The 21,942-nt window shown below is 32.9% G+C and overlaps 1 protein-coding gene across 12 annotated transcripts; it reads left to right on the forward strand.

The window, feature by feature from the left end:
- Positions 1-468: 468 nt before the first annotated feature.
- LOC114757807 (pentatricopeptide repeat-containing protein At1g08070, chloroplastic) lies at positions 469-21,578 on the forward strand. Of its 12 annotated transcripts, none has more exons than XM_028946897.1 (4): positions 469-479; positions 3,684-3,764; positions 16,623-18,824; positions 19,243-21,578. In XM_028946897.1, the coding sequence occupies exons 3-4, from the start codon at positions 18,750-18,752 to the stop codon at positions 21,391-21,393; spliced, it is 2,226 nt and encodes a 741-aa protein (XP_028802730.1). In that variant the 5' UTR covers positions 469-479; positions 3,684-3,764; positions 16,623-18,749; the 3' UTR covers positions 21,394-21,578. The 12 variants fall into 12 exon arrangements, with proteins under 12 accessions (XP_028802730.1, XP_028802741.1, XP_028802732.1 ...); XM_028946899.1 differs by lacking the exon at positions 469-479 and adding an exon at positions 3,483-3,492; XM_028946901.1 differs by lacking the exon at positions 469-479 and having other exon boundaries at positions 3,628-3,764; positions 16,623-17,006; positions 17,233-18,824.
- Positions 21,579-21,942: the final 364 nt, after the last annotated feature.

The raw sequence follows: 21,942 nt of genomic DNA on the forward strand, positions 1-21,942 counted from the left end.
GTTTTCAAATTCATTTTGTATAAAGTTAAATATTTTCTAAATTACATAATATTTTTTCATTTTTGTTAGTATTGATGCCAATCTGGCAGTGTTAAGTGCGAATATTATGTGATCTACTATATTAATGACATCATTGAGACAGGGGTCACAGAGAAACTAAACGAGGTAAAATAAAAGTTATACAATTATTTTGTGATTCTTCAATTTTATTCACATTTTTAATTCTTGGATAATCATTTTGTTCCTTCTAATTTTTAGCCATTTTATAGTACCAACGCATATCAACTTGATGAGCTCAACACAATGAGAGATGCTTTGGCTCAAACATTAGTTGAGTTTATGGGTTCAACAATTAGTTTAGTGAAATTGTCAAAATTTTGGTAAATGGCAAAATTGTAGTTTTATTCAATTCACTAATATTTTTTAGTAGGTTTTTTCGTTGATTATTGACTAGGTTAGTTGAATTAGAGATTGGTTAAGTTGTTGATTAGGTTTTAGTTGAATTTTGATTGGAAATTTTGGTTAACTTATTGTTAGATTTGAGTTATAGTATTGAATTAGTTCAATTCAAGTTGCTGGTTGGAATTGGTCTGTTTTAGTTTTTGTTCAATGCAAGAGGTTCCTTATAAATTAAAAGAAGTATATTTCAAAAACAAAAAATTCCATAACCACCGTGAAAAATATTTTTATTAAAATCCAGCCATTGAATGTCGTTATGTTGGACTTTTCCACGCCAATTTTATACTAATAACTACTGTTAAAAGTTAATTTCCACAGCGGTTTTTAACCACCGTGAATTCCTTTGCTTACAATGTCAACGGTATAGATGCCTGCACTAAAACTGCCATTAAAAACCCTTTTTAACCATTGTCAATTCTCTTTTTTTAGTAGTGAATCCAGATTTTAATCTCTCATCATCTCCTCCAAGACGCAAAAAACAAAAGAAATAAGGATAGGAGAGTGTTAATCAGTCTTACCTAGTCAGAAAACAAAATTGCATGTAAACTTCTCTCTTTTAATCACCACGTCATCGGCCATGCACTCTCTCTGACTCCAACATTTTCTATCACACTTTCTCTGTTTTTCTCTTAGCTTGCAAATGAAAAATGAGAAAGGAGAAGGCATGTTGGCAAATTATAAGGGCGAGGGCGTGTAAACTCACCACGATGCCTTTTGCTTCATTCCTTACTTCCAATTCCACCCTTCCCCCTATTTTTCTAAAATTGAAGAATGAATTCAAAAATTAATCCATAATATTTTATATGGATTTTTCCTTATCCAATAGCTTATTTGACCCTTAAAATAATTTCCATAAAAATTTCAGGTCAAAAACTAACTTCTAGCTCTTTTTTTTTAATTTTTTAAGAAAATAGGCCTTAATTCATTTTAAGCATTTTATGCCTCAATTAGTTTCTTTATCTCATAAAATAATTATTCTAAAATTTCCAAGTCAATTGGAAACCTCTAAGTATTTTTCTTAGAATTTTCTAAGAAAATTTAAGATTAACTTTTAAAATTATTTATGCCACTTCTAGCGAAATAACTTTTCCAAACTATTTCTAAGCCCTCAAAATTGATATTCCATAATTTTTTCAATTTGATTTGGCCACAAAATAATTTCAACAATTTTTTTTTGCTCTTCTTGAGTCGAAAAATTTGGGATATTACATTTTAACTAAGTTAAGATGTTATTAGATTTTTTTGGATTTAAAACTTTCTTGTGTTATTATGACTAACTTAGTTTAATTCTTTTTGCTTAACATGATTTGGTTTTGCGGAATTGTTATCATTATTTGTAGTCTGCTTTGGTTTTGTTTCATACGTGGAATTACATGTTGGATAAAAACTAACAACACAAATTTTCATTTTTAAATATATATATTTATATTCATCTGTTCTAAAATATAATAGACGAATATAGGTCCCCATATTCGTCTATATTCGTCTAATGTGCTAGAATAGACGAATATGGATGCCATATTTGTCTATTTGAAAACAAATGAACAGATAACCGCTATATATGTCTCCCTTATCAATGTCTCCCTCAAAACAAATGGGAAAAAACTTCTAGAACTAACGAAAATAACATATTTTATAGTAGTATAGTGCTTGAAATTTAAAACCACTAGTTTTAGTTCGTAAAATTTAATCTTATTTTAATTTTGGTCCTTGAAATTTGATTTCTTTTTTGTTTGGCTTAAGATTTTTGATCCTTGAAATGAGGATCAAAACTAAAATGATGTTGAATTTGAAGGACCAAAACCACTTTTTTTAAATTTCAAGTATTAAAACCAAAATGAAATCAAATTTGAGGGACCAAAATCATTGGTTTTTAATTTCAGGAACTGAAATCAAAGTAAGAGCGAATTTGAAGAATTAAAGATGATATTGACCCTTTATAATTTTATGCAGTTAAGTAATTTTTTGACAAATTTTTTTAATGCTACAATTTCATCCATCCAGATTGAAATTTTTTTTCCTTTTAAAAGCATATTAAAATTAATGAAATAGCATGTTAAACATAATAAAACTATCCTTTAAAATGCATATAAAAATATTTTGTCACATTAATTATAAGTGAGGTAATAGGTGTTTGAGATTCTGACTAATTAATTAGATTAATAATCATATTAAAATGTATATAAAAATATTTTATTATATAAAAGTAATATAAAAACAAAGTTGTGCGTATCAAAATCCTTTCCCTCCTCTCTTTGTCTTTCCTCGTAAACCAAATAATATAATATTAATATCCCTCTTTCTAGCTGGAACTAGTTTCAGCACCATGATATGTATCATTACGGTGAAATCTAAGGTATTCAAAATTAGTTTTAATGGCCTATATTTATAATGTTTAACAAATAATTTTTAAATAAAAAACTTATTTTTTTTTTAAAAAAAACTTACAGTTAAGGAATTACAATTATATTGGATTATGTACCTATTAAAAAATTATTTTTGATGAACAAAAATATTAAATATTAAATTTTGCTTGTTTATATAAAATATAAATAGTTAAGATTTGATAAATATCAAAATGCTTATCATTATTGATGGACATTAAAACTAGTTTTCTCTTCTTCTTTTTTTGAATGGAAGGGAAAATGTATAATAGAAAGTATAAAGATACAAGGCACTACCCTCTAAGCCTCAGCCCCTATAAGGTTCAAAAGGCTGTTGGCTTTGACGGTGTGATTAACAATGGAGCAAACAGAAAGTAAAATGCTATCCGTAGCTAAGGACTCGTTGGTAAAAATACATTTATTTCTATTGTCCCACAATTTCCAAACGAGGGTCCCAAAAAATAGGCGTCGTTGCATTGAGGATCTTTGGGGATTGAGATTCTCTTCGATCCAATCCTTATACTAGTTTTCTCTTTTTGTATACGTAGAAATGGCAAAATCTCTCCACTCTCCTCTTTTCATCCAACCGAACGCACACTTTTCTCTTTAATTTTCTGTTTTAAAAATCCCCAGAGTCTTTGGTTCAATGGTTCTATCAATCAAGTCACTGTCATATCTTCCCTCCCAGTCCCACGTGGCTAGTCACGAGACTGTAGTCTGCCTTATCTCCTTGTTGCTTCTCGGGTCCAAGCATTTTATATACCTCACACGTATCACTCTCTCCCTCTTTAACCCATCTGATGCTTCCTCTCAATCTCATAATCGATTGAACCAGAGGAGAGTTTGAGAGAGAGAGTAGTCGAAGGGAAGAAGGAACAGAGGAGAAGGTGATGGGACATGCAAGGTTGAATTTTGATTAAGGTAAGCTTTCTGATTCTTCGTCTGTCCTCTGTTTTGCTGCATGGGCTGATTAAAATCTGATTTTGATGGACAAGAAGCCATCATTCTTGTAAGACGATGATGGTTTGGCACAGATTGAGGTTCCTAGGAGTAAGATTTGATGTTATATATATGTGAATGATGTTGCGTGTTGAGTTTTCTGGGGCAGGATGATTTTTTTGAATCTGAAAATTCTTCCAGATTTAAAAGTGAAGTATCCGAAGCTTTATGGTAGAGAGTGAAGGGAAAGAACAAATACATATATACATATATATATATATAGACACCTATATGCTGCAATACATGTGGTGTAAAGCTGAATGCGAGAATCTTAAACTTCTGTGATGAATTTAGAAACCAAAACTGCTGTTACAGGGGGAGTTTGTCGAATATTAAATTTAGTTTCTGGGGTATTTTGTTTGACTTCTCTTATGGTCTTTGCCGAGGTTGCTATATGCTAAAATGGTTTAGGAAATATGTGTTGTGGTGATTGTTATAGGCTGTAAAATTTTCAGAATTTCAAAGGAGTGTTGCACGATGTGGAAAAATAATGGTGCCTATAATCCAATGGAATTATTTGGTTTATTGTTGTTTTGAGGTATGGAGAAAAATTTAAAATGGTCGTTTTAATAATGTGGTGCTTGAAGCTGAAAATTTATATAAAACTCGCTGTTAGGCGTGTCTAAATGTCTCGCAACTAAGTTAAATGTTTAATCCATAGTTAGAGACTGCAGGTTGAATGTTGATAAATCTGATTTGGGACTTTAAGGGGCTGTTTGGTATGAAGTACGTGGAGGGTAGGGAAGGAAAAAATTGTATAAGTTGGATTTAACAAAATTGGAGAAGTGATGTCATAAAATTTTATTAAAGAGAATATGTGCCATAAAATGGTAAGAAAAATTAATTAAAAATTTTTAATCCTACTTCTCTAATTTTTTTAAAATCAGCTCATCAAAATTTTCTCTCCTTCATCTCCAAATCCCTCATACCAAGTACCGTTAAAACTTACAACGCCAACTGTAACTGTCCCAAACTACCAAATCAAGTATAGGACATGCCCAACGATTTATCTACAATGGTTACTGGTGAGAGGGAGTTGAAACATTGTTAAGGATAGAGAGGGTATAATATTGTTGTTGGTATAAATTGGATTATTGAAGGTAAAGACCTCGAGCTAAGAATTTTGTCTATTTAAAGATTTAGTTTTATTCAGTTATCTAAATACTTGTCAAAGAAAATTATCATTCATAACTTGAAAATAACTGAATATAACTAAATCTTTAAATAGACAAAATTTTTAACTCTAATGAGACTTTAAAGATTAAAATTTATCTAAAAATATAAAAGTATTTAAGGATAAAATTGTCATCCAGTCAAATTTAAATCAACGATATAGTAATAAGGAAATAATATTCTTGAAATCCTTATTTAGTAGCTCATAATTCTAGAATAATGTATCTAATGAATAATCCAAAAGATTTATTTAAAAAAAATCTTAAATAAATAAAACGAAAAATAATTAAAAATTAACCAGTTGGTAGCTCTTGTGCATCTTAATTCTTGGTGGTCCCTTTTAGCCATTGGATCTCTATCAATTATTGTTATTTTTGAAAATTAAATTTAACAAATGAGCATTTTATAATGTTTTGACAATAACTAATATTTTAACGTTAGCATTTTTTTTTTGTTAACAAAACTAACGATGTTAGAATTAGAGAATTGAAAAAAAAAATACTATAAAATTAATAGATCAAATTGAAACTTTATATAAATCCCTAGGATTAAAAATACATTTTTGTCTTTTTAAAAAAATAAAAATTGTAATTTAATCCATATGCCATATAAACTCGTTTTAAAACACATCTATATTATCTAATTTAATTAGAATGTCGCCCTGTACGTGATTGTTGGGTCTCCTTGACATGAACATTATTTTTTGATTTATGTCTAACACAATGCGAAATTGATGTGTGTTGGGATGGACAGATCTGGAGTCTGGACCCTTTCTGCATCCCATCCTCACCACTGGATTGAAAAATGAACTAAAATTCAATATTTTATAAGAACTTTTAATTTCTTTTTATTTCAAGTGGTCAACAAATTTTGAATTGTCTGGTTAGATTTCTTTTTTTTAATTTTGTATGTACCATTATAATATAATGTTATAAATTGTTAAATCTCAACAGTTCAATTTTTAGGAAACAATCGGATGAAAAGAAAAGGATGCAAAAATGATAAGGAAATGATTCAAATATGATGTTTCAGATTTTTCTCGGAGAGCAAAAGAAAGAAAGGTTGTTACATGGATTTATTTGTCAAAAGGCATCCAAGTATTCCAATTATACTCCTATTTATCTTCATTTTTGTGGAAGAAATCATAAAACCTTAGTTCAAGTCATGAGACTATTGTTAAAATTGGAAAGATACAAAAAGAAAAATCATTTGATATTCTTACACAACACCTAATTAATAATCTTCCAACATTCATTGCAAAAGTTAAATTCGTTTTATATTTTATAAATTAAAAGGAAATAATTTGGGAAAGAAGAATAAATGAATAAGTAACATGTGTGGTTACCTGCTTAGTTTAGATGATGTAAATAGAACAATAAAAAGTTTGCATGATTCATTATATATATTGAGTTCATAGATGAATTTACACATGCATATATGCATTTTGACAATTAACTATATTAAAAATAAGGCTTAAATGTCATTTTTACTCCTAAAGTTTTTGCAAAGTAACTATAGGTGTTTGAAATTGTTTTGGAACAAAATCGCTCCACAAGTGGCAAAATCATAATAATGTTAACCTGTCTTGACAGACTTAAATGGCCAACCATCAGTTGACCCAATTGTATGTTTTTTATTTATAAACAATTATATTAATAACTAGATAAAATGATACATCCAAAAAGTTTTGGCAGCTAACATGATAAGGAGCTATGAAACCCAACAGCAGAAAATAGCAAAGAGAGCAAGTACAAGTAAAACAATCTATAATAAAAATCAAAATATACAAGCAGTAGTGAGGTTTAAAAGGGGCCTGCATGGATGCTATAGTGAGTTCGCACTTTAACCAACTTGTATGGGACAGCTCAAAACAAGTCTCTCGTCCTACACCAACTAACCTAACTCCATGCATGATCACACAGAAGGCTCCAACATTTGAGAAAATGCTCGGCAAACAAAAACTCGCAGAGCTCCTCCCAGAAGATAATGCCATGACGAGACATGAGAATAACCTGTAGTGTTGAACCAGCAATAGTGTTGATGAAATAAGCTGATAATGATCATAAAATATTGAGAGAAGAAACCAACGAAGACCTTCCAGAGGAAACCAGCCCAAGTACCCAAACAAAAAGCTTGCAGATAGAAAACTGAAATTAGACCCAATTGTGTTGAGTTGGCTCTGCCATATGCACATATTGTGTCACATATATTACACCACATCATCATCATTCTCCTCACCGGGAAAAAAAAATAAAAACAAAACAAAACAAAACGTCTTCCTCTTTATCATGATCGGCGTCCATGAAGGCATGAACTACTAAAAAAAAACCCAACAGCCAAATCAAGAATTAACAAATTTGGAGGAAACAAATCAACCTGTCAACAAAAAGCAAAAATAAAAGAACAACAGCTACCCCGCTCAATTTCCAACTGGCAAAATCAATTAAGCCTCTTGTGTGTTCTCATGTTCTTTGAACCTTCCAGTAATGGACGTCAAAGGAAGAGGCAGCACCTGCCCCATTATCTAAGCCGATGTCATCGATGACCTCGTCCTTCGGCAAGGCCCTTGGACAATTGATGAGGACCTTACCCTCATCAATTATATCACCACTCATGCCGAAGGAGCTCCCTTGCTTTTGTGATTGGAACCCAACCTTCGGTTCTGTTATTACATGTGCTACTTACGAATCGCCATTAACGGCATCTCTGCATGCTTCAGGTCATAGAAATGAACATCTACTATTCCTTCTCAAACCATCTCTATCTCTACCCCTCTCACATCCGCAAACACCTCAAATGCCTTCCTCAATGTCGACTCGCTCACCACCTTTGCAAATGCCTTGGGATCAAATGCAAGAAATTTATAACCGGATCCAAGAGATACAGTATAACAATGCAATTCGGGTTTTGAGAGCCTTTATTGATGACCTAAGCTAAACTAAATGCCATGCAATGCAATGAAAGAGGTTTTTGGTTTTAAAGATTTAAATTGAATTGTTACTAAAGTATATGCAATGAAAATAAACCTAAGCTATTAAATTTTTGGATTTTTGATAAAATGATGATGAAATGGAAATAGATGAAAGAAAACCTCTTGAAAATGGTTTTAATGGCAATCATAGTTCACTTAAGATATTGGGAATTCTATAAAATTATTAGGCTTTCTTGAATAACAACCTCAATTACCCACTGAGTCCAATACTTAAATCAATGAACTTTATTAATAAAAACACTGTTAAGCTCTCCTAATTTGCAATTTGATAATAATCACTACAATTGGTTCAATGTAACCCAAAATCAACTCCATATCAAAACATGACTATGCAAGATAAGAGAGAATCAAGAGGATTATATGCGACATATATGCAACCACATATATTGAAGCACAGAATTCTAAATTAACAAATCCAAACTACAATTATAAATAATTGAACAATGATTTCAGCAATAATCCAAGTGTCCAACTAAGAATCACAATTCCTAAACCTAGGAAACCATAATTTCATAACTAAAAACTGAAGATTGAAACTGAACTCCTTTTTGAAGCTTGGAAACTTATGCCACTCCACCATCTTCAAGAGGATGGAACCCTAACTCTCCATAGCATCAATAACAGCTCCAACCAGAGTGAAATCTTTAGCCATAGCAGCTAGGAGATAAAGGAAAGAAGAGATAAGGTAAAGAAAAGGTGAAGGAAATGGATAGGGAAGAAGATAGAGATGGAGAGGCAAGAAAATAAGAGAATAAAGGTGTTGGAGATGAGAGAATGGAGTGATGTGATGAATATAAGTTTCTAAGGGTTTAAGGGGTCCATCTAGGTCAGATAATTTGAGTAGATGCTCTATTTTCACTTTCTGAGCCGACTTTGACGTTGCTGATACGAGGAATTTCGCCGCAGTGAAACAAAACATTCCCAAGAGGTCCCTAGTAAAATTGACATGTTTCGCCACGGTGAAGTCCTCCAGTGTTGATGCTCTTGATCTTGTGTGTTTCTTGGCTTTAGTTTTTGAGTGTCCTGCAATGAACAGCAATGGTTTGAGGTATCAATTGTCCTAGAAATCAATTGAATGCAATTAATAACTAATTATGACAATTTTACCCTCAAACGACACTAATTCAAAACGAAGACTCTCAATCTCAACTAAGCACAAATAAGACCAAAAAGATATAGAAGAAATGGGTTCTATCAATTCCCTCACATTTAAACTTTTGTACTCCTGGACAAAGACAATACAAAACCAAAGCAAAAGAAAAGTATTAATACAAATGGGAACCTCTAAGAATTCAAAGTAAGAGAGTAATAGTGCCATTAACCCAACTCTTTAAACAAGCAATCATAGTGATCTAAGTTAATGAGAAAGGATTAAGGTAGAGTACAATCAATGCAATGGGAATGAACAAAGAGAAAACACTCAAGATATAAACAGTTTCACTCTACTCACTAAGTTGGGATAATTCTCTCTCAAATCCACTTAATCAACCACTTAATCATAAGCTTGTTAAAATCCTACCTCTCCACTTTTAATGCATGAATGCAATGATCAAGAGGACTTTTAAGGTTACGGTGATCGAAAAGGCTAAATGAAATGAATGAAGTGAAAAGAAAAAAATGATTAAGTACCAAGTGTTTCAAAAAAAATGTGTTTCCAACTAACATTTACTCTATTTCTTTTAAAGTACAACTTTGTTCTTCAAACCACTAATGAACTGCCTTATTTCAAAACTTTATTCTTTGAATCCATTTTTTTTCCTCAATCTTTCTTTCATTGGCTTTTCTCGACATTTTCTTCTATTTCTTTTCTCAATTTTTTCTTTTTCTTTCTTTCTTTTTCTTTGGCAATTCCAAACCCAAGAAGACAAAGTTTAACCCATCATAATGTAATAGTAAAATGTTAGAGACTTGGATGTATAATGCATGCTTTGGCACTTGAGATGAAGGCTCAAACTGCTGGCAATGGATAAAATTGTGTGGCTTTGTGTTTGAGATGTAGGGGTTTAAAAAAGAATGCTTCTATCATGCTTATCATACCAATACAACTAAGTCTTGATTAAGAATTAGAACAAGTTCTAAAAAATCGAAGATATAAGTAGATGCAACACACTGTGAATGAAAATAAGGTTCAAAGAATCTTCTAACAAGGCTAATTCCCAAATGCTCATGCACAAAGATTAATTGTACTCCAAATTAATCATAATACATTAACTTAATCACTATAAAAGCAATCTTAAAGAGTTGTGACCAATGAAACTAACACAATCAACTTTGAACAAGTAGTAATTCTTATGAGTATTAATACAAGTTTAAAAACATTTACCCAAGTTCAAGAATAAACAAATTCAAGTGTAAGTTAATTGAAGTACTACTTTTCAAAAATTTTAACTCAAAATCTTCAAATTAAATTCAAAAATCAATCAAAATTTTAAATTTTTTTTTTTAGAAAACCAGATTTTCAAATAAACAAGAAGAACACAACGCAATCACCGAATATCAATCCCTCCCCCACACTTAAATTTTGCATTATCCCCAATGCAAAACTCAAGTGTAACCCTAAACAAGAGAAACCAAAACCAAAAGGGAGGAAAAGAAAACAAAACAAAACAAACTACTTTTACTACTAGACATATCCATCCCCCACACTTATCTTACAAAACAAGCAAATAATTTAAAAGATAAGAGTTAAGGAAGGAAAGTGACAACCTTTAGAATGAAATCTCTTCAAACTCTTGTAGGAGAAGTTCTAATCCCAGACGAGAAACATGCATTTCTTCAGTGTGCTCCCTTCTCCATTTTTGATCTTCCTTGGTGATGGTGGTATGGAATCCTGCAAACAAATAGAACCCACTACAGTACCACATCCAAAAATAGGAACACGAAGAGAATAAAAATGAAATAAAGATAGCTTAGAAGTTAATCTCTCCAAATAACTATCACAACCAAGAAAATCAAAAGCACTCCCATCAGCAGGAGTCAAACTTTTATCTAAATTTTTGAAATACTCAAGCTCAAGTGAGGTGGAAGCTGAAGAATCCAACTGACAGTTGTTGAAGTACAGCACATTACTATCACATCCATAAGAGGTAATATTCAAAGGGAGAGAAAAGAAAGAATGAAAAGATTTATGCATACTACTATTTATAATGCAAGATAAATTAGGAGGCAAATCACAAGACAAAACTTGTTGGAAAGACTTATTTACATTCATGATTTTATCAATTGAAATGTTAGAATCTTTCTCAACAATGTTAGAAGCTACAGACTCATCAGAATTATCATGAATTTGACTCTTAAGGCAATAGTTATTTTCTATCAACTCTTCCATAGTGGTACTCAAACAAGGCTCAACAATTTCTAAATACTCATGCTTATCAATAACAACACTTCCAGTACAAGAGAATGAATCATTAGCAAGTGCATAATCATCTATAGTACTAGGAAGAGAAGCATGTTTATTATTCAATTCATCACATAATGAAGTAAATTCATTACAACCAGAGGTTACATATTGGGCATTTGCAATGTCAACCAATTAAGGGGATTCACAAACAATCTCTTCATCCACCTCACTATCACCTAATTCAAGAGTTTTATTAGGCAAAATAGTAGAAGAGTCTACTTCTATAAGAATAGGATCATTACTAAATAATAGTAGAGACTCTTCTTCATTCCTTTGTAGTTTCTGTACTTCTTGTGCTTGAGTAGGTCCACTGGGTTATAGGCGTAAGAGGTGGGGAACTTTCCATCCTTGGTATGATATTTGACTCTTAGTCATTAAGTTCTTGTTCCTCTTCTTCCTTTAAATCATCTGAGTCATAGGGCCATAGAGCTCCTTCCTCTCTTTCTGTCTTCTTCGAGAGCACATGATTGGTAAAGGCTTTAATCCAACCCTCAATGTCCTCTAATCTTTCCTTTTCTTCTTTGGATATCCTAAATAACTCTTTGCTTCTAGACAACTCAAAGAAGTCAATCTTTAGAGCGTCATATATCCCTCTTAATTTCTTTGTTTGATCATCCATGTTTGGTATGATGAGAAATGAGTCGAGACCACAAGATTGAGGTTGAGACTCAAGGTGGGGTGGAGGAAAAGGTTCATGATATTAAGGAGGATATGGATGGAATGATGGTAAGGGTTCATGGAATATTTGGTGTGATAACGAACGGTATTTGTTGTAGGGTTCATGTGATGGAAAGTTTGGTTCCTGATATAGATGATGTGATGGAAAGTGTTCAAAGTATGGATTGTGTGGCGGAGGTGAGAAGTCATAATGTGGCTCTGGTGGTGGATGTTGGTTCAGGTGTGAATGGAATGAAGGGGTATAGTAAGGGGAATGTAGAGGATCATTCATCCAATCATAGCCATGGTCATAATTAGGATAGGGTGTATCATGTCCTTGGTAGGTCCCACCTTGTTCTCTATGATCCATACGAGCCAGAAGAAGATCAAGTTTTTGTCGTATGATAGTAAGCTCTTGAGAGAAGTCACCTCCTATCTCAGTGTTATTTCTTATAAAAGAGGAAGATTGATAAGATGAATCTAAATTAGAATTGAACCAATTCATAAGAAAGCAAAACAATCAATTCCCAAAGAATTCTTAAGACTTAGAAAAATTTTGGCTAAGCAAGGATTTTCGTTGAGGCAAGACCTGAGTTGGTCGCAACAAAATATTTCACCAAAGCAAACTCAGAAGAAAAATGAAAGTTCGTCGTGGCTAGGCAAGTATTGGTTGCGATGAAATTATTGGCAGAATCGACCATAGAATAGAGCAACAACAGAAACAACGGTAGAATGAAATTAAAAGGCACAAACACTATGCAAAGCCTCCAAAATTTTAGAACAAACTCAAAAATACAAAGAATGCTATGAAGTGCATGAAACTATATGCAAAAAGAAAACCAAAATCAAGGTCTTTGTTTGTATATCTCAAAATTTTTATGCAAAGCAAAATCTATTATGCACAATGCAAAAATGTAACCTAAGAGGCTTATAAACCCTCAATCAATCAAAGTTGACAATTAACTAGCCTAGGGAATCAATTTCTTGGCTCCCCGGTAATGGCCCTAGTTTAATGAAGCCTTAGTCGTTATGAGCTCTCAAAAACAATTTAGTTCCGGATAGGAATGCATTACAGTGGCACAATCCAAGTCGTGTTCACTTCAAGGAGCCTGAAATGTTCCTATGTGATTTAAGTGACAAAACCTTGCGAAAAGGTAAAATTGGGGGGTTTGTAAAACTAAATTAAGTTGCAATTGAAAGAAGTCTTTTTGGTCTTTTTTTAAATAAATTAAAATAGTAATAAAGAAAGTAATTAAATAGATATTTTGTAAACTCAATTGATAAAAATGCTCTTTGGAGAATTGATTAAGCCTTCATCACTTCAAAATATGTTGGGAGTTTACTTTAAAACCAATCTTAGCTAGTTTAGAAAACCTTTCAAATTTGGGTAAATTAGTATATTAATGAAATCTTTGACCCAAAGAATCACAACAAAACTAACCATCTCGTGAATGCACACTTGGTGAGATTGTTCAATGGTAATAACAACTTCAACACAATAACCAATTATGCTAGCAAGGCACCACATTTAATCAAACCAAATTTAGATTGCACATCAACCAATATTCACATGACTAAACATAGGATTCTCATTACAAAACAGATACCAAAGCGTAAATGCTCAACATCCAATCCAAAATGCAAAGACTATAACACTGAAGTTCAGCTTTAACAGCAACACAAAAATTCTAACCAAGAACAACTGAAATGCTATTAAAGTAATGGAAAAGATGAAATAAAAGTCCCCAAATTAGGTCCCAAGCTTAGGCCTTCATCAAAACTCCTTAGGGCAAAACGTTTTAACTTCTCATGACTTCAGATACAACTCCTCCAAGCTCTGAAATCACAGCACCAGTCATAGTAGATGAAGATGGATGATGGATGATGCAGAAAAGTGATATAATGAGGTAGACAAGGGGTGAAAATTAGTGGGAATCAATAAGAAAACCTCAAGAACCCTTGAAGAACCCTAAGAGATGAAAGTGGGAGTGTGTGGATGTAGACTAGTGGCTAGCTCGTGTGATATGTTTCCCAAAATCGCAATCTGAGGTTTAAAACCTGATTCTATGTTAGCGCTATTTTTGTCGTGACTAAATTTCCCTTTTGCACGACCAAATGGTCAAAATAAGCAATTGTATTTAGTTCGCCTCTTTTTTGGAATTCTTGGAATCTGTTAGGCCTTAACTGTAATTTTCTTGAACTTAGGTCCTGTGGAGATATTTTCATTTGACTCTTGACCCGAAATTCAAAGTAAACACTTTTAGACATTTGCACTCCTGAGCAAATTAGGAGCAGAAATAGCAAGAGCTATGAGAAGAGTAGAGTCGGGCACAAACGATAACAAGTGCTCCTAAACCAATAAAGCATGCATCAAAAACCAAAGGTAACTCAACTAACCCATGGGATGAAAGCGACAAGTCAAAAAATAGTATTCTCTCATAAGCAAAAATAGTAGGAAAAACCATGCAAAGCGATTAACGAAAACAACCAATCAATCAAAGGGAATGAGCATCGAAGAACACTCAAAGGGTGAAAGTGTATCGCTCAACTCACCTTAATTGGGTTATTTTCTCTCAAATCCACTTGACAAAACAATCTACCATAAGCTTGTAATGGTTCTACTATCTCCACTAAGAATGCAATGATGCAATAGATCAAAAGAACTTTAAGGGATGTGATGATGAATGAAGACTAAGTGGAATGAATGATAGAATGAAAGAAAACAAGTACCAATATCCAAAATTGATTTCCAACTAGCTTTATATTGAAATTCTTAAAGCACAAAACTTTAATCTTCAACCCACAAAGGAATTTTCCTTATTCAAAATTTTTATTCTATGGATCCATTTTTTTTCTTTTTGACTGAACATTTTGGCAATTCCAAATCCAAGAAGATAAAATACAACATCACAAATGTAGTAGTAAAAAAAATATAGTTGGAACTTGAATAAACCATACATGTTTTGGTACTTAACTTTGAAGAAGGCTCAAAAGGGTGAAGAAGGGTTAAATGAAGTAGCTTGTGTTTGGGTAAAGGGTTTAAAAAATACCCTACACATATATTTGAACAACTATAAAGTAGCAAAATAACAAATGTGATTGGATAATTTTACTTTATCTAAGTTTTGTCCTTATTTTCTATTGGTCCCGGAACCTTACCAGAAATGGATTTCCAAATTAGAATGAGACAACAAGAGCAATGACTATAGTTGCCATGGCACCACTCTATCCCTCTTGGATATAGAGTCGGGAAAACAGGTCGAGCCCGTCGGGCCGGCCCGTTTAGGCCCTGAAATTATGAGGGTCGGGCTTGATATTTTTCCCTTCAAATGGGAAATAAGCCCTGAAGGGCTGTGGGCCAGCCGTTTTAAGCCCTTTTATAATTTTTTTTGTTTTTTAATTTTTTTAATATAATTTTAATGTTATTAATTTTTTACATTGTTAATAATATTTCAAATATTTAGTTATTATTATCATTTTAAAATTAAATTTAGTGTTAGACAATAATTTATCCAATTAAATTTTTAAAAAATGGGTTAATTTGGACTTTAATAATGATTTGGTTTATATTATATGCGTTGATATTTTTAAACTATATATATATATTTGATAATAGAGTATTTTTATATTTATATAACTTGCGATTCTATAATTTGAATTAGGAATTCATGAGTTTCAACAACAATGTTTCTCACATTAACGTAAAATAATAGTTAGATTGTAAAATTTAAAAGTAAAATTTCTATAAAGAAGAAAAACTTGATATTTTTGTTACGAAAGAAAAGCATACTTATGAAGAAGAGTAATTAATTATAGTGATGATGAAGTTTCAAAAAATTAATGATAGTGTTTATTTATTGCACAATTGCACTATAGATAAAACTTTTGGATGTTGTTATCTTGTTAATGAATATTTTAGATGTTCTTAGATGTTGATGGATATTTATATATGATAATATTTTATATTTTTGACTTAAATTTTATTCATATTTATGTCTTTTTTTAATAATTTCATTGGGTTATTTTTATTTTTTGTAAAAAATATGATAAATATAAAAAATAGTATTTTTTTTCCCTTAAACGGGCCAAAAGCCCGCGAGCCGGCCCTGAGCCCTATAGCTTAAGGGCCGGGCCTAGCAAATTGAAGTATTTTTAAAATTTCAGTCCTGAAGGGCTGGTCCTTTTAAACCCGTCAACCCTGAAGGGTCGGTCCTGCCCAGCCCTAATTCCCACCTCTGCTTGGATACCCAAATGCAAACGCAGGAGCCAAGGGAGAAATAACTCCTTCAATGGCCAAAGTAGCCTTCGAAGACTAAAACTACCACCTTAAGCTACTCTGGCCCACGCTACCCTGAGCCCCGTCATGCCTGTCCTAAGGGATGGGTCCTCTTCTGTCAACGTTCGTGCGCTTCTAGCGACTAGATTGATTGTAAAGACCAAAAAAAAGCAAAGAAAGATAATTCTGTTTGTAATGGGTGTGGAAAATATACAGACCCTAAAAATTTAATGAAATAATCATTTCATTCATATTTAATATTTTAATTAATTATTGTAGATCGCATCAGGTGAAGTGGTGGCGTGGTGAGGTTTGTGATGATTGCTTAGCTTTGAGTGCTGAGTTCAATCCTCTCTTAAGTCGAGGTAATTTTAATGCAGAGGAGAGGGCTCAGTTGCCTCTAAAGAAATACCTAGCACCCCAATCTGGCTGTCGTCGTTCTCCACCATACTTCCTGTCGTCGCCAGCGTGTATCTCGTGCTCATCGCCATCGTCGTCGACAACGTTGTTTCTTCTTCCTTTGCGATTGCTCTATGTGCGCGCGCTTCTTTCTTGGTTCTTCAACGTCAGACTTGCATCTCTATCTTGTTGCTTTGTTTGTAGAAGTGAAGTTTAGATTCAGCTATTCAGTTTCTCATTTCTTCCACACAGGTTCAGCGTAAGGTATGCCCAATCATTTTTCTTGATGTTGTTTGCTGCTGGCTGAAAAAGTTGGATAAGAAATTGGTTATAAGGAACCAAGTGAATTGGGTGCTGTTTATTTGTGATTTAAAGATGAATCTTGTTAATAAACTTTATTTCAAACCTGATCAGTTTATTTGGATACTTTAAAGCTATATAGTTGATTTTATTCTATGAACTATGGTATTTATTTTGGTCTTGATATTAGGTTGCAAGCAAGGTGTTTGATGGAGTGACTGAGAGAGAAATTGTAAGGGGTATTGTATATATTATGAGGAACCTGCTCTGCTTACTTGAACCTTTACGTGTGCTAGATAGATTTAATTTGATGGAAGATATGTTCTTCCCTTTATGGGGTAGTAATTATGAGTTTAAGATTATATGATTGTGGGTGCAACGATAAACTAAGATTTGGCAAGAATTTATTTTATTCAAGTTTATTAGGTCATGAATGGTTTTAATCCTATCTTGGGTTACTGAAAATTGTTATCAGATGACGTAATGGAGTATTGCAGATTAAATGAAGTGCTTTAAGGTGTTGTGAGTAGATTGTACCTTATGGCTTTACTAAAAAGCTCAAATGAAAGTAATGAATTATTAGAAAATTACTTAGTTGATAATTCAAAGATTAAAGTTGCTGAAATTCTATGTGGGAATATAATTAGGTATAGATGTTGTATGGATATATGTAATTATTGTGGAGGTTAAGCTTGGATTACTAAATTAAATCTTGAAGCACATATAAAACAAATGATGAGAAATTTTCTTTATGTTTGACTCGGTTTTTGTTGGAATTATTGTCGGCAACAATACATGTATACTATTATGGAGGTATATTATTGTTTAAACTAATATGGTATTTCACATGGAAGATGTTAAAAGTAAGATTTTCGTTTCTATCTTTCTAAATTGTTGGGATTATAGATTTTGGTTGTGTTGTTATAATGTTGGAGATTTTGTTTAATAAGTTACAAAAGTGGAAAGAAAAAAAATATTACAATCAGATAGATAAGAGTAAGTTATAGGTTGGAAATCAACACATCATATCGTCACATTTAAATTACAAACAAATGTTCTCTTATCAAATGATTTATATTTACATTTTATGTAATTCACATATATAAAAATATATTTCTAATTTATGATATATACACACGCACCCACACACACACACAGCATTTTGTCATTCAAAATACTTTAATTTAATTTTGATGGAGACCCAATACTTCTCGAAAGGATATATTCATTGTTTACATAGAATGAAAGGTTTATTTGTGAATATCTGTCCTTCTGCATTTGATTTTTAATGAAAGTTCATTTATATATTTATTTTTGTGACTTAGATGCTTCATGTAGTCTATAGGTAAGATCCCTATTTCCTTCTGATAGATATATACATATGCATATATATATATGCTTTTATGGAGCAATGCTTCACTTGCGGCATTGAACCATATGATTGGTGTAGAATTTTCAAGAAGACTGATTTACAAAGTAGACTTTGGCAAAATTTCTGTGAATAGCTTAATGTTTTGAGTATAAGAAATATGTTTATTTATGATTTAGAAATGGTATATGCATGTTGAAGACTATAATAATTACTATGTTAGATATTTGAATATCTATTTAAAGACTTAAGGACTATAAGTTTTCTCCTATTCTGTGCCGGTCACCCTTAAATTTTCACGGCATGACACTCATGATTTGTAGGCCGAGGTTAGAGGCATGGCATGTTCAGCCAATGCCTCTATCTTTAACACTCAGCTCCTTGCCGATAAGTATGGGTCTCAACCGCTAAAGGTATTCTTCTCCTATTGGAACCTTATTTTGTTGGATGAATTCCAAATAATTTGCATGCTAAATTTGTTTCTTCATGAATTTCTTCAATTTTAGTTTTTTGTTACTTAAAATGCCTGAACTATTCAGAGTAGCCCTTCCTCTACTTGAATGCAAAATTTAATCGAAATCCAGAAGTGTCAAACAATTTTATAAACAGCGTTATAAAGATTTGATGTTTCATCTCAAATGTAAGTAGAATATTTAAGAATTTTAATCATGAAGTGACAAAAGTGAATGAAGTCATTTGAGGATGACCAAATTGAAAGTCCCCTTATCCAGGAACCAGAGTTCCATGAAAATTTCAACTCTTTTTTCTTATCACTGTGTATGGGCGGAATTGGTATGTGGGTTGATTCGACCCTTTTTGTATATTTAATAGGTGTTGGGAGGGACCGTGGAAATTATTTCTGATCCTTCATACAAGCTCCTCTCCAAATGCAAAAGCATTCAAACCCTCAAACAAATTCACTCGTATGCCATCAAGACTGGCATCTACAAAACCCCCTTGGTACAAAGTAAGCTCATCCAATTCTGTGCTGTTTCGCCTTTTGGTGACCTCCCTTATGCTCTCTCATTGTTCCAATCCATTGAAAAACCAAACTTGATCATGTGGAACACAATAATTCGAGGTCATTGGTTGAACTCCTCTCCAATTTTGTCCATACAAGTTTATGCTCGTATGCTGAATTTTGGGGTGGAGCCAAATTCTTATACTTTCCCATTCCTTCTCAAGTCTTGTGCTAAAATCAGGGCTATCCATGAAGGGAAACAGGTACATGCTCATATTTTGAAACTTGGGTTTGCATCAGATGCCTACGTGCATACTTCGCTTATTACTATGTATGCTCAGATTGGGGACTTGGATGATGCTAGATTGGTCTTTGATAGTAATATTATACATAATGTTGTTTCTTTCACAGCATTGATCTCTGCGTATTTGTTAGAGGGTTATGTGGATGATGCTCTACACTTATTTGATGAAATTCCAGTAAAAGATGTAGTGTCATGGAATGCCATGATTGCAGGCTACGCCCAAAGTTATCGCTTTGAAGAAGCACTTTCTTGCTTCCGTGAGATGCTAAAAGCAAATGTGTCACCTAATCAGAGTACTTTGGTAACTGCTCTTTCATCTTGTGCTCAATCAGGATCATTGGAAATGGGAAAATGGATAAGCTCTTGGATTAAGGAACACGGTTTTAGTTCAAATCTTCAATTGACTAATGCTCTTATTGATATGTATTCAAAGTGTGGTGAGACTAATACTGCTAGAGAATTATTTGATGGGACAGTTCAAAAAGATGTGATTTCTTGGAATGTTATGATTGGTGGTTATTCTCATATGAATCTACACAAAGAAGCCTTGTCACTCTTTCATCTCATGGTTAGATCAAACATGAAGCCTAATGACATTACTTTTTTGGCCATTCTTCCAGCATGTACTCACCTCGGTGCTCTTGACCTTGGCAAGTGGATCCATGCATATATAGATAAAAACTTTAAGAACATGAGCAATGTTTCTCTTCAGACAAGTCTCATTAACATGTATGCGAAATGCGGTTGCATTGAGATGGCAGAACAAGTGTTCAAAAGTATGAATTATGCAACTGTTGCTTCGTGGAATGCAATGATATCAGGTTTAGCCATGCATGGACATGCAGAGAAGGCTCTAAGGCTCTTCTCTAAAATGGCCAATGGGGAATCCCAACCTGATGACATCACATTCGTTGGAGTTTTATCTGCTTGTAGCCAAGGTGGTTTGGTAGATCTTGGATGCCAGTATTTTGAATCAATGGTCCAAAATTATAAGATTGTACCAAAGCTTCAACACTATGGATGCATGATAGATCTACTAGCTAAAGCAGGGAAATTCGAAGAAGCACAAAATCTAATTAAAAATATGGAAGTGGAGCCAGATGGAGCTATCTGGGGTTCTCTGCTTAATGCATGTAGAGTTCATGGACATACTGAGTTAGGTGAATATGTTGCAGATCACCTCTTTAAATTAGAACCTGAAAATACAGGAGCATATGTGCTTTTATCAAACATATATGCAGCAGCAGGAAGATGGGATGATGTAGCAAGAATAAGAACCAGATTAAATGACAGAGGAATGAAGAAAGTTCCTGGTTGCACCTCTATTGAGATTGATAGTTTTGTTCATGAGTTTCTTGTCGGTGACAGAAGTCATCCCGAGAGTGAAAATATATATGAAATGTTGAATGAGATAGATAAGCGTTTAGATGCTTCTGGGTTTGTTCCTAATACATCTGAGGTACTATACGACATGGATGAGGAGTGGAAGGAAGGGGCTTTGAGCCAACATAGTGAGAAGCTGGCTATTGCCTTTGGTTTGATAAGCACGAAGCCTGGGACAACGATTAGGATTGTGAAGAATCTCCGGGTTTGTGGAAATTGCCACTTGGCTACGAAGCTAATATCAAAGATCTTCAATAGGGAAATAATTGCAAGAGATAGAAACCGGTTTCACCATTTTAAAGATGGTGTTTGCTCCTGTAATGACTACTGGTGAAAATCTGTCCCTTGGAGGAATAACAAATGTAGAAAGATAATTGGAATATTCTATCTCATATGGACTCTTGTTATTTTGTCGTGCTTAGTTGTTAAAATGGTACGTGTACTTGTAAACAGACCTATGAACATGTGATTTTTTTTTATCAGAACTTGTCAGAATGTAAATTTTGTTCGTTTTTACTATGTTAGATCTCAAAATGGCTGGCTAAAAAGACTCAATTAACACTTGCTTTTCATTTTAATAACCGGGGTTATTTTGTATCAACTTCGTTTCATTTAGGCCAAAAGGCTTGAATGAAATTTCATAACCTTATGGGTTTCATTGAAAATCAAGTCCCATTTATGGAGCTGATATGAAATTCTCCCTCGATATTTAAGGTGCCAAAATCATGGCCATTCATGCAAGCTCATTTGAGCATTTTGAAGTTTTAACTCTTGGTTAGCTAATCTTTCTCTGGGATTTGATAACAAAAAGGTACAAAATGCGTCTTATATTGATAACTAATCTGTGAAAATTATATTATAAAATAGATCTTATATTTAAAAC

The sequence above is a fragment of the Neltuma alba genome, unplaced genomic scaffold, assembly GCF_004799145.2.
Source record: "Neltuma alba isolate B1F8T4 unplaced genomic scaffold, ASM479914v2 tig00010645_pilon, whole genome shotgun sequence".
Taxonomy (NCBI): domain Eukaryota; kingdom Viridiplantae; phylum Streptophyta; class Magnoliopsida; order Fabales; family Fabaceae; genus Neltuma; species Neltuma alba.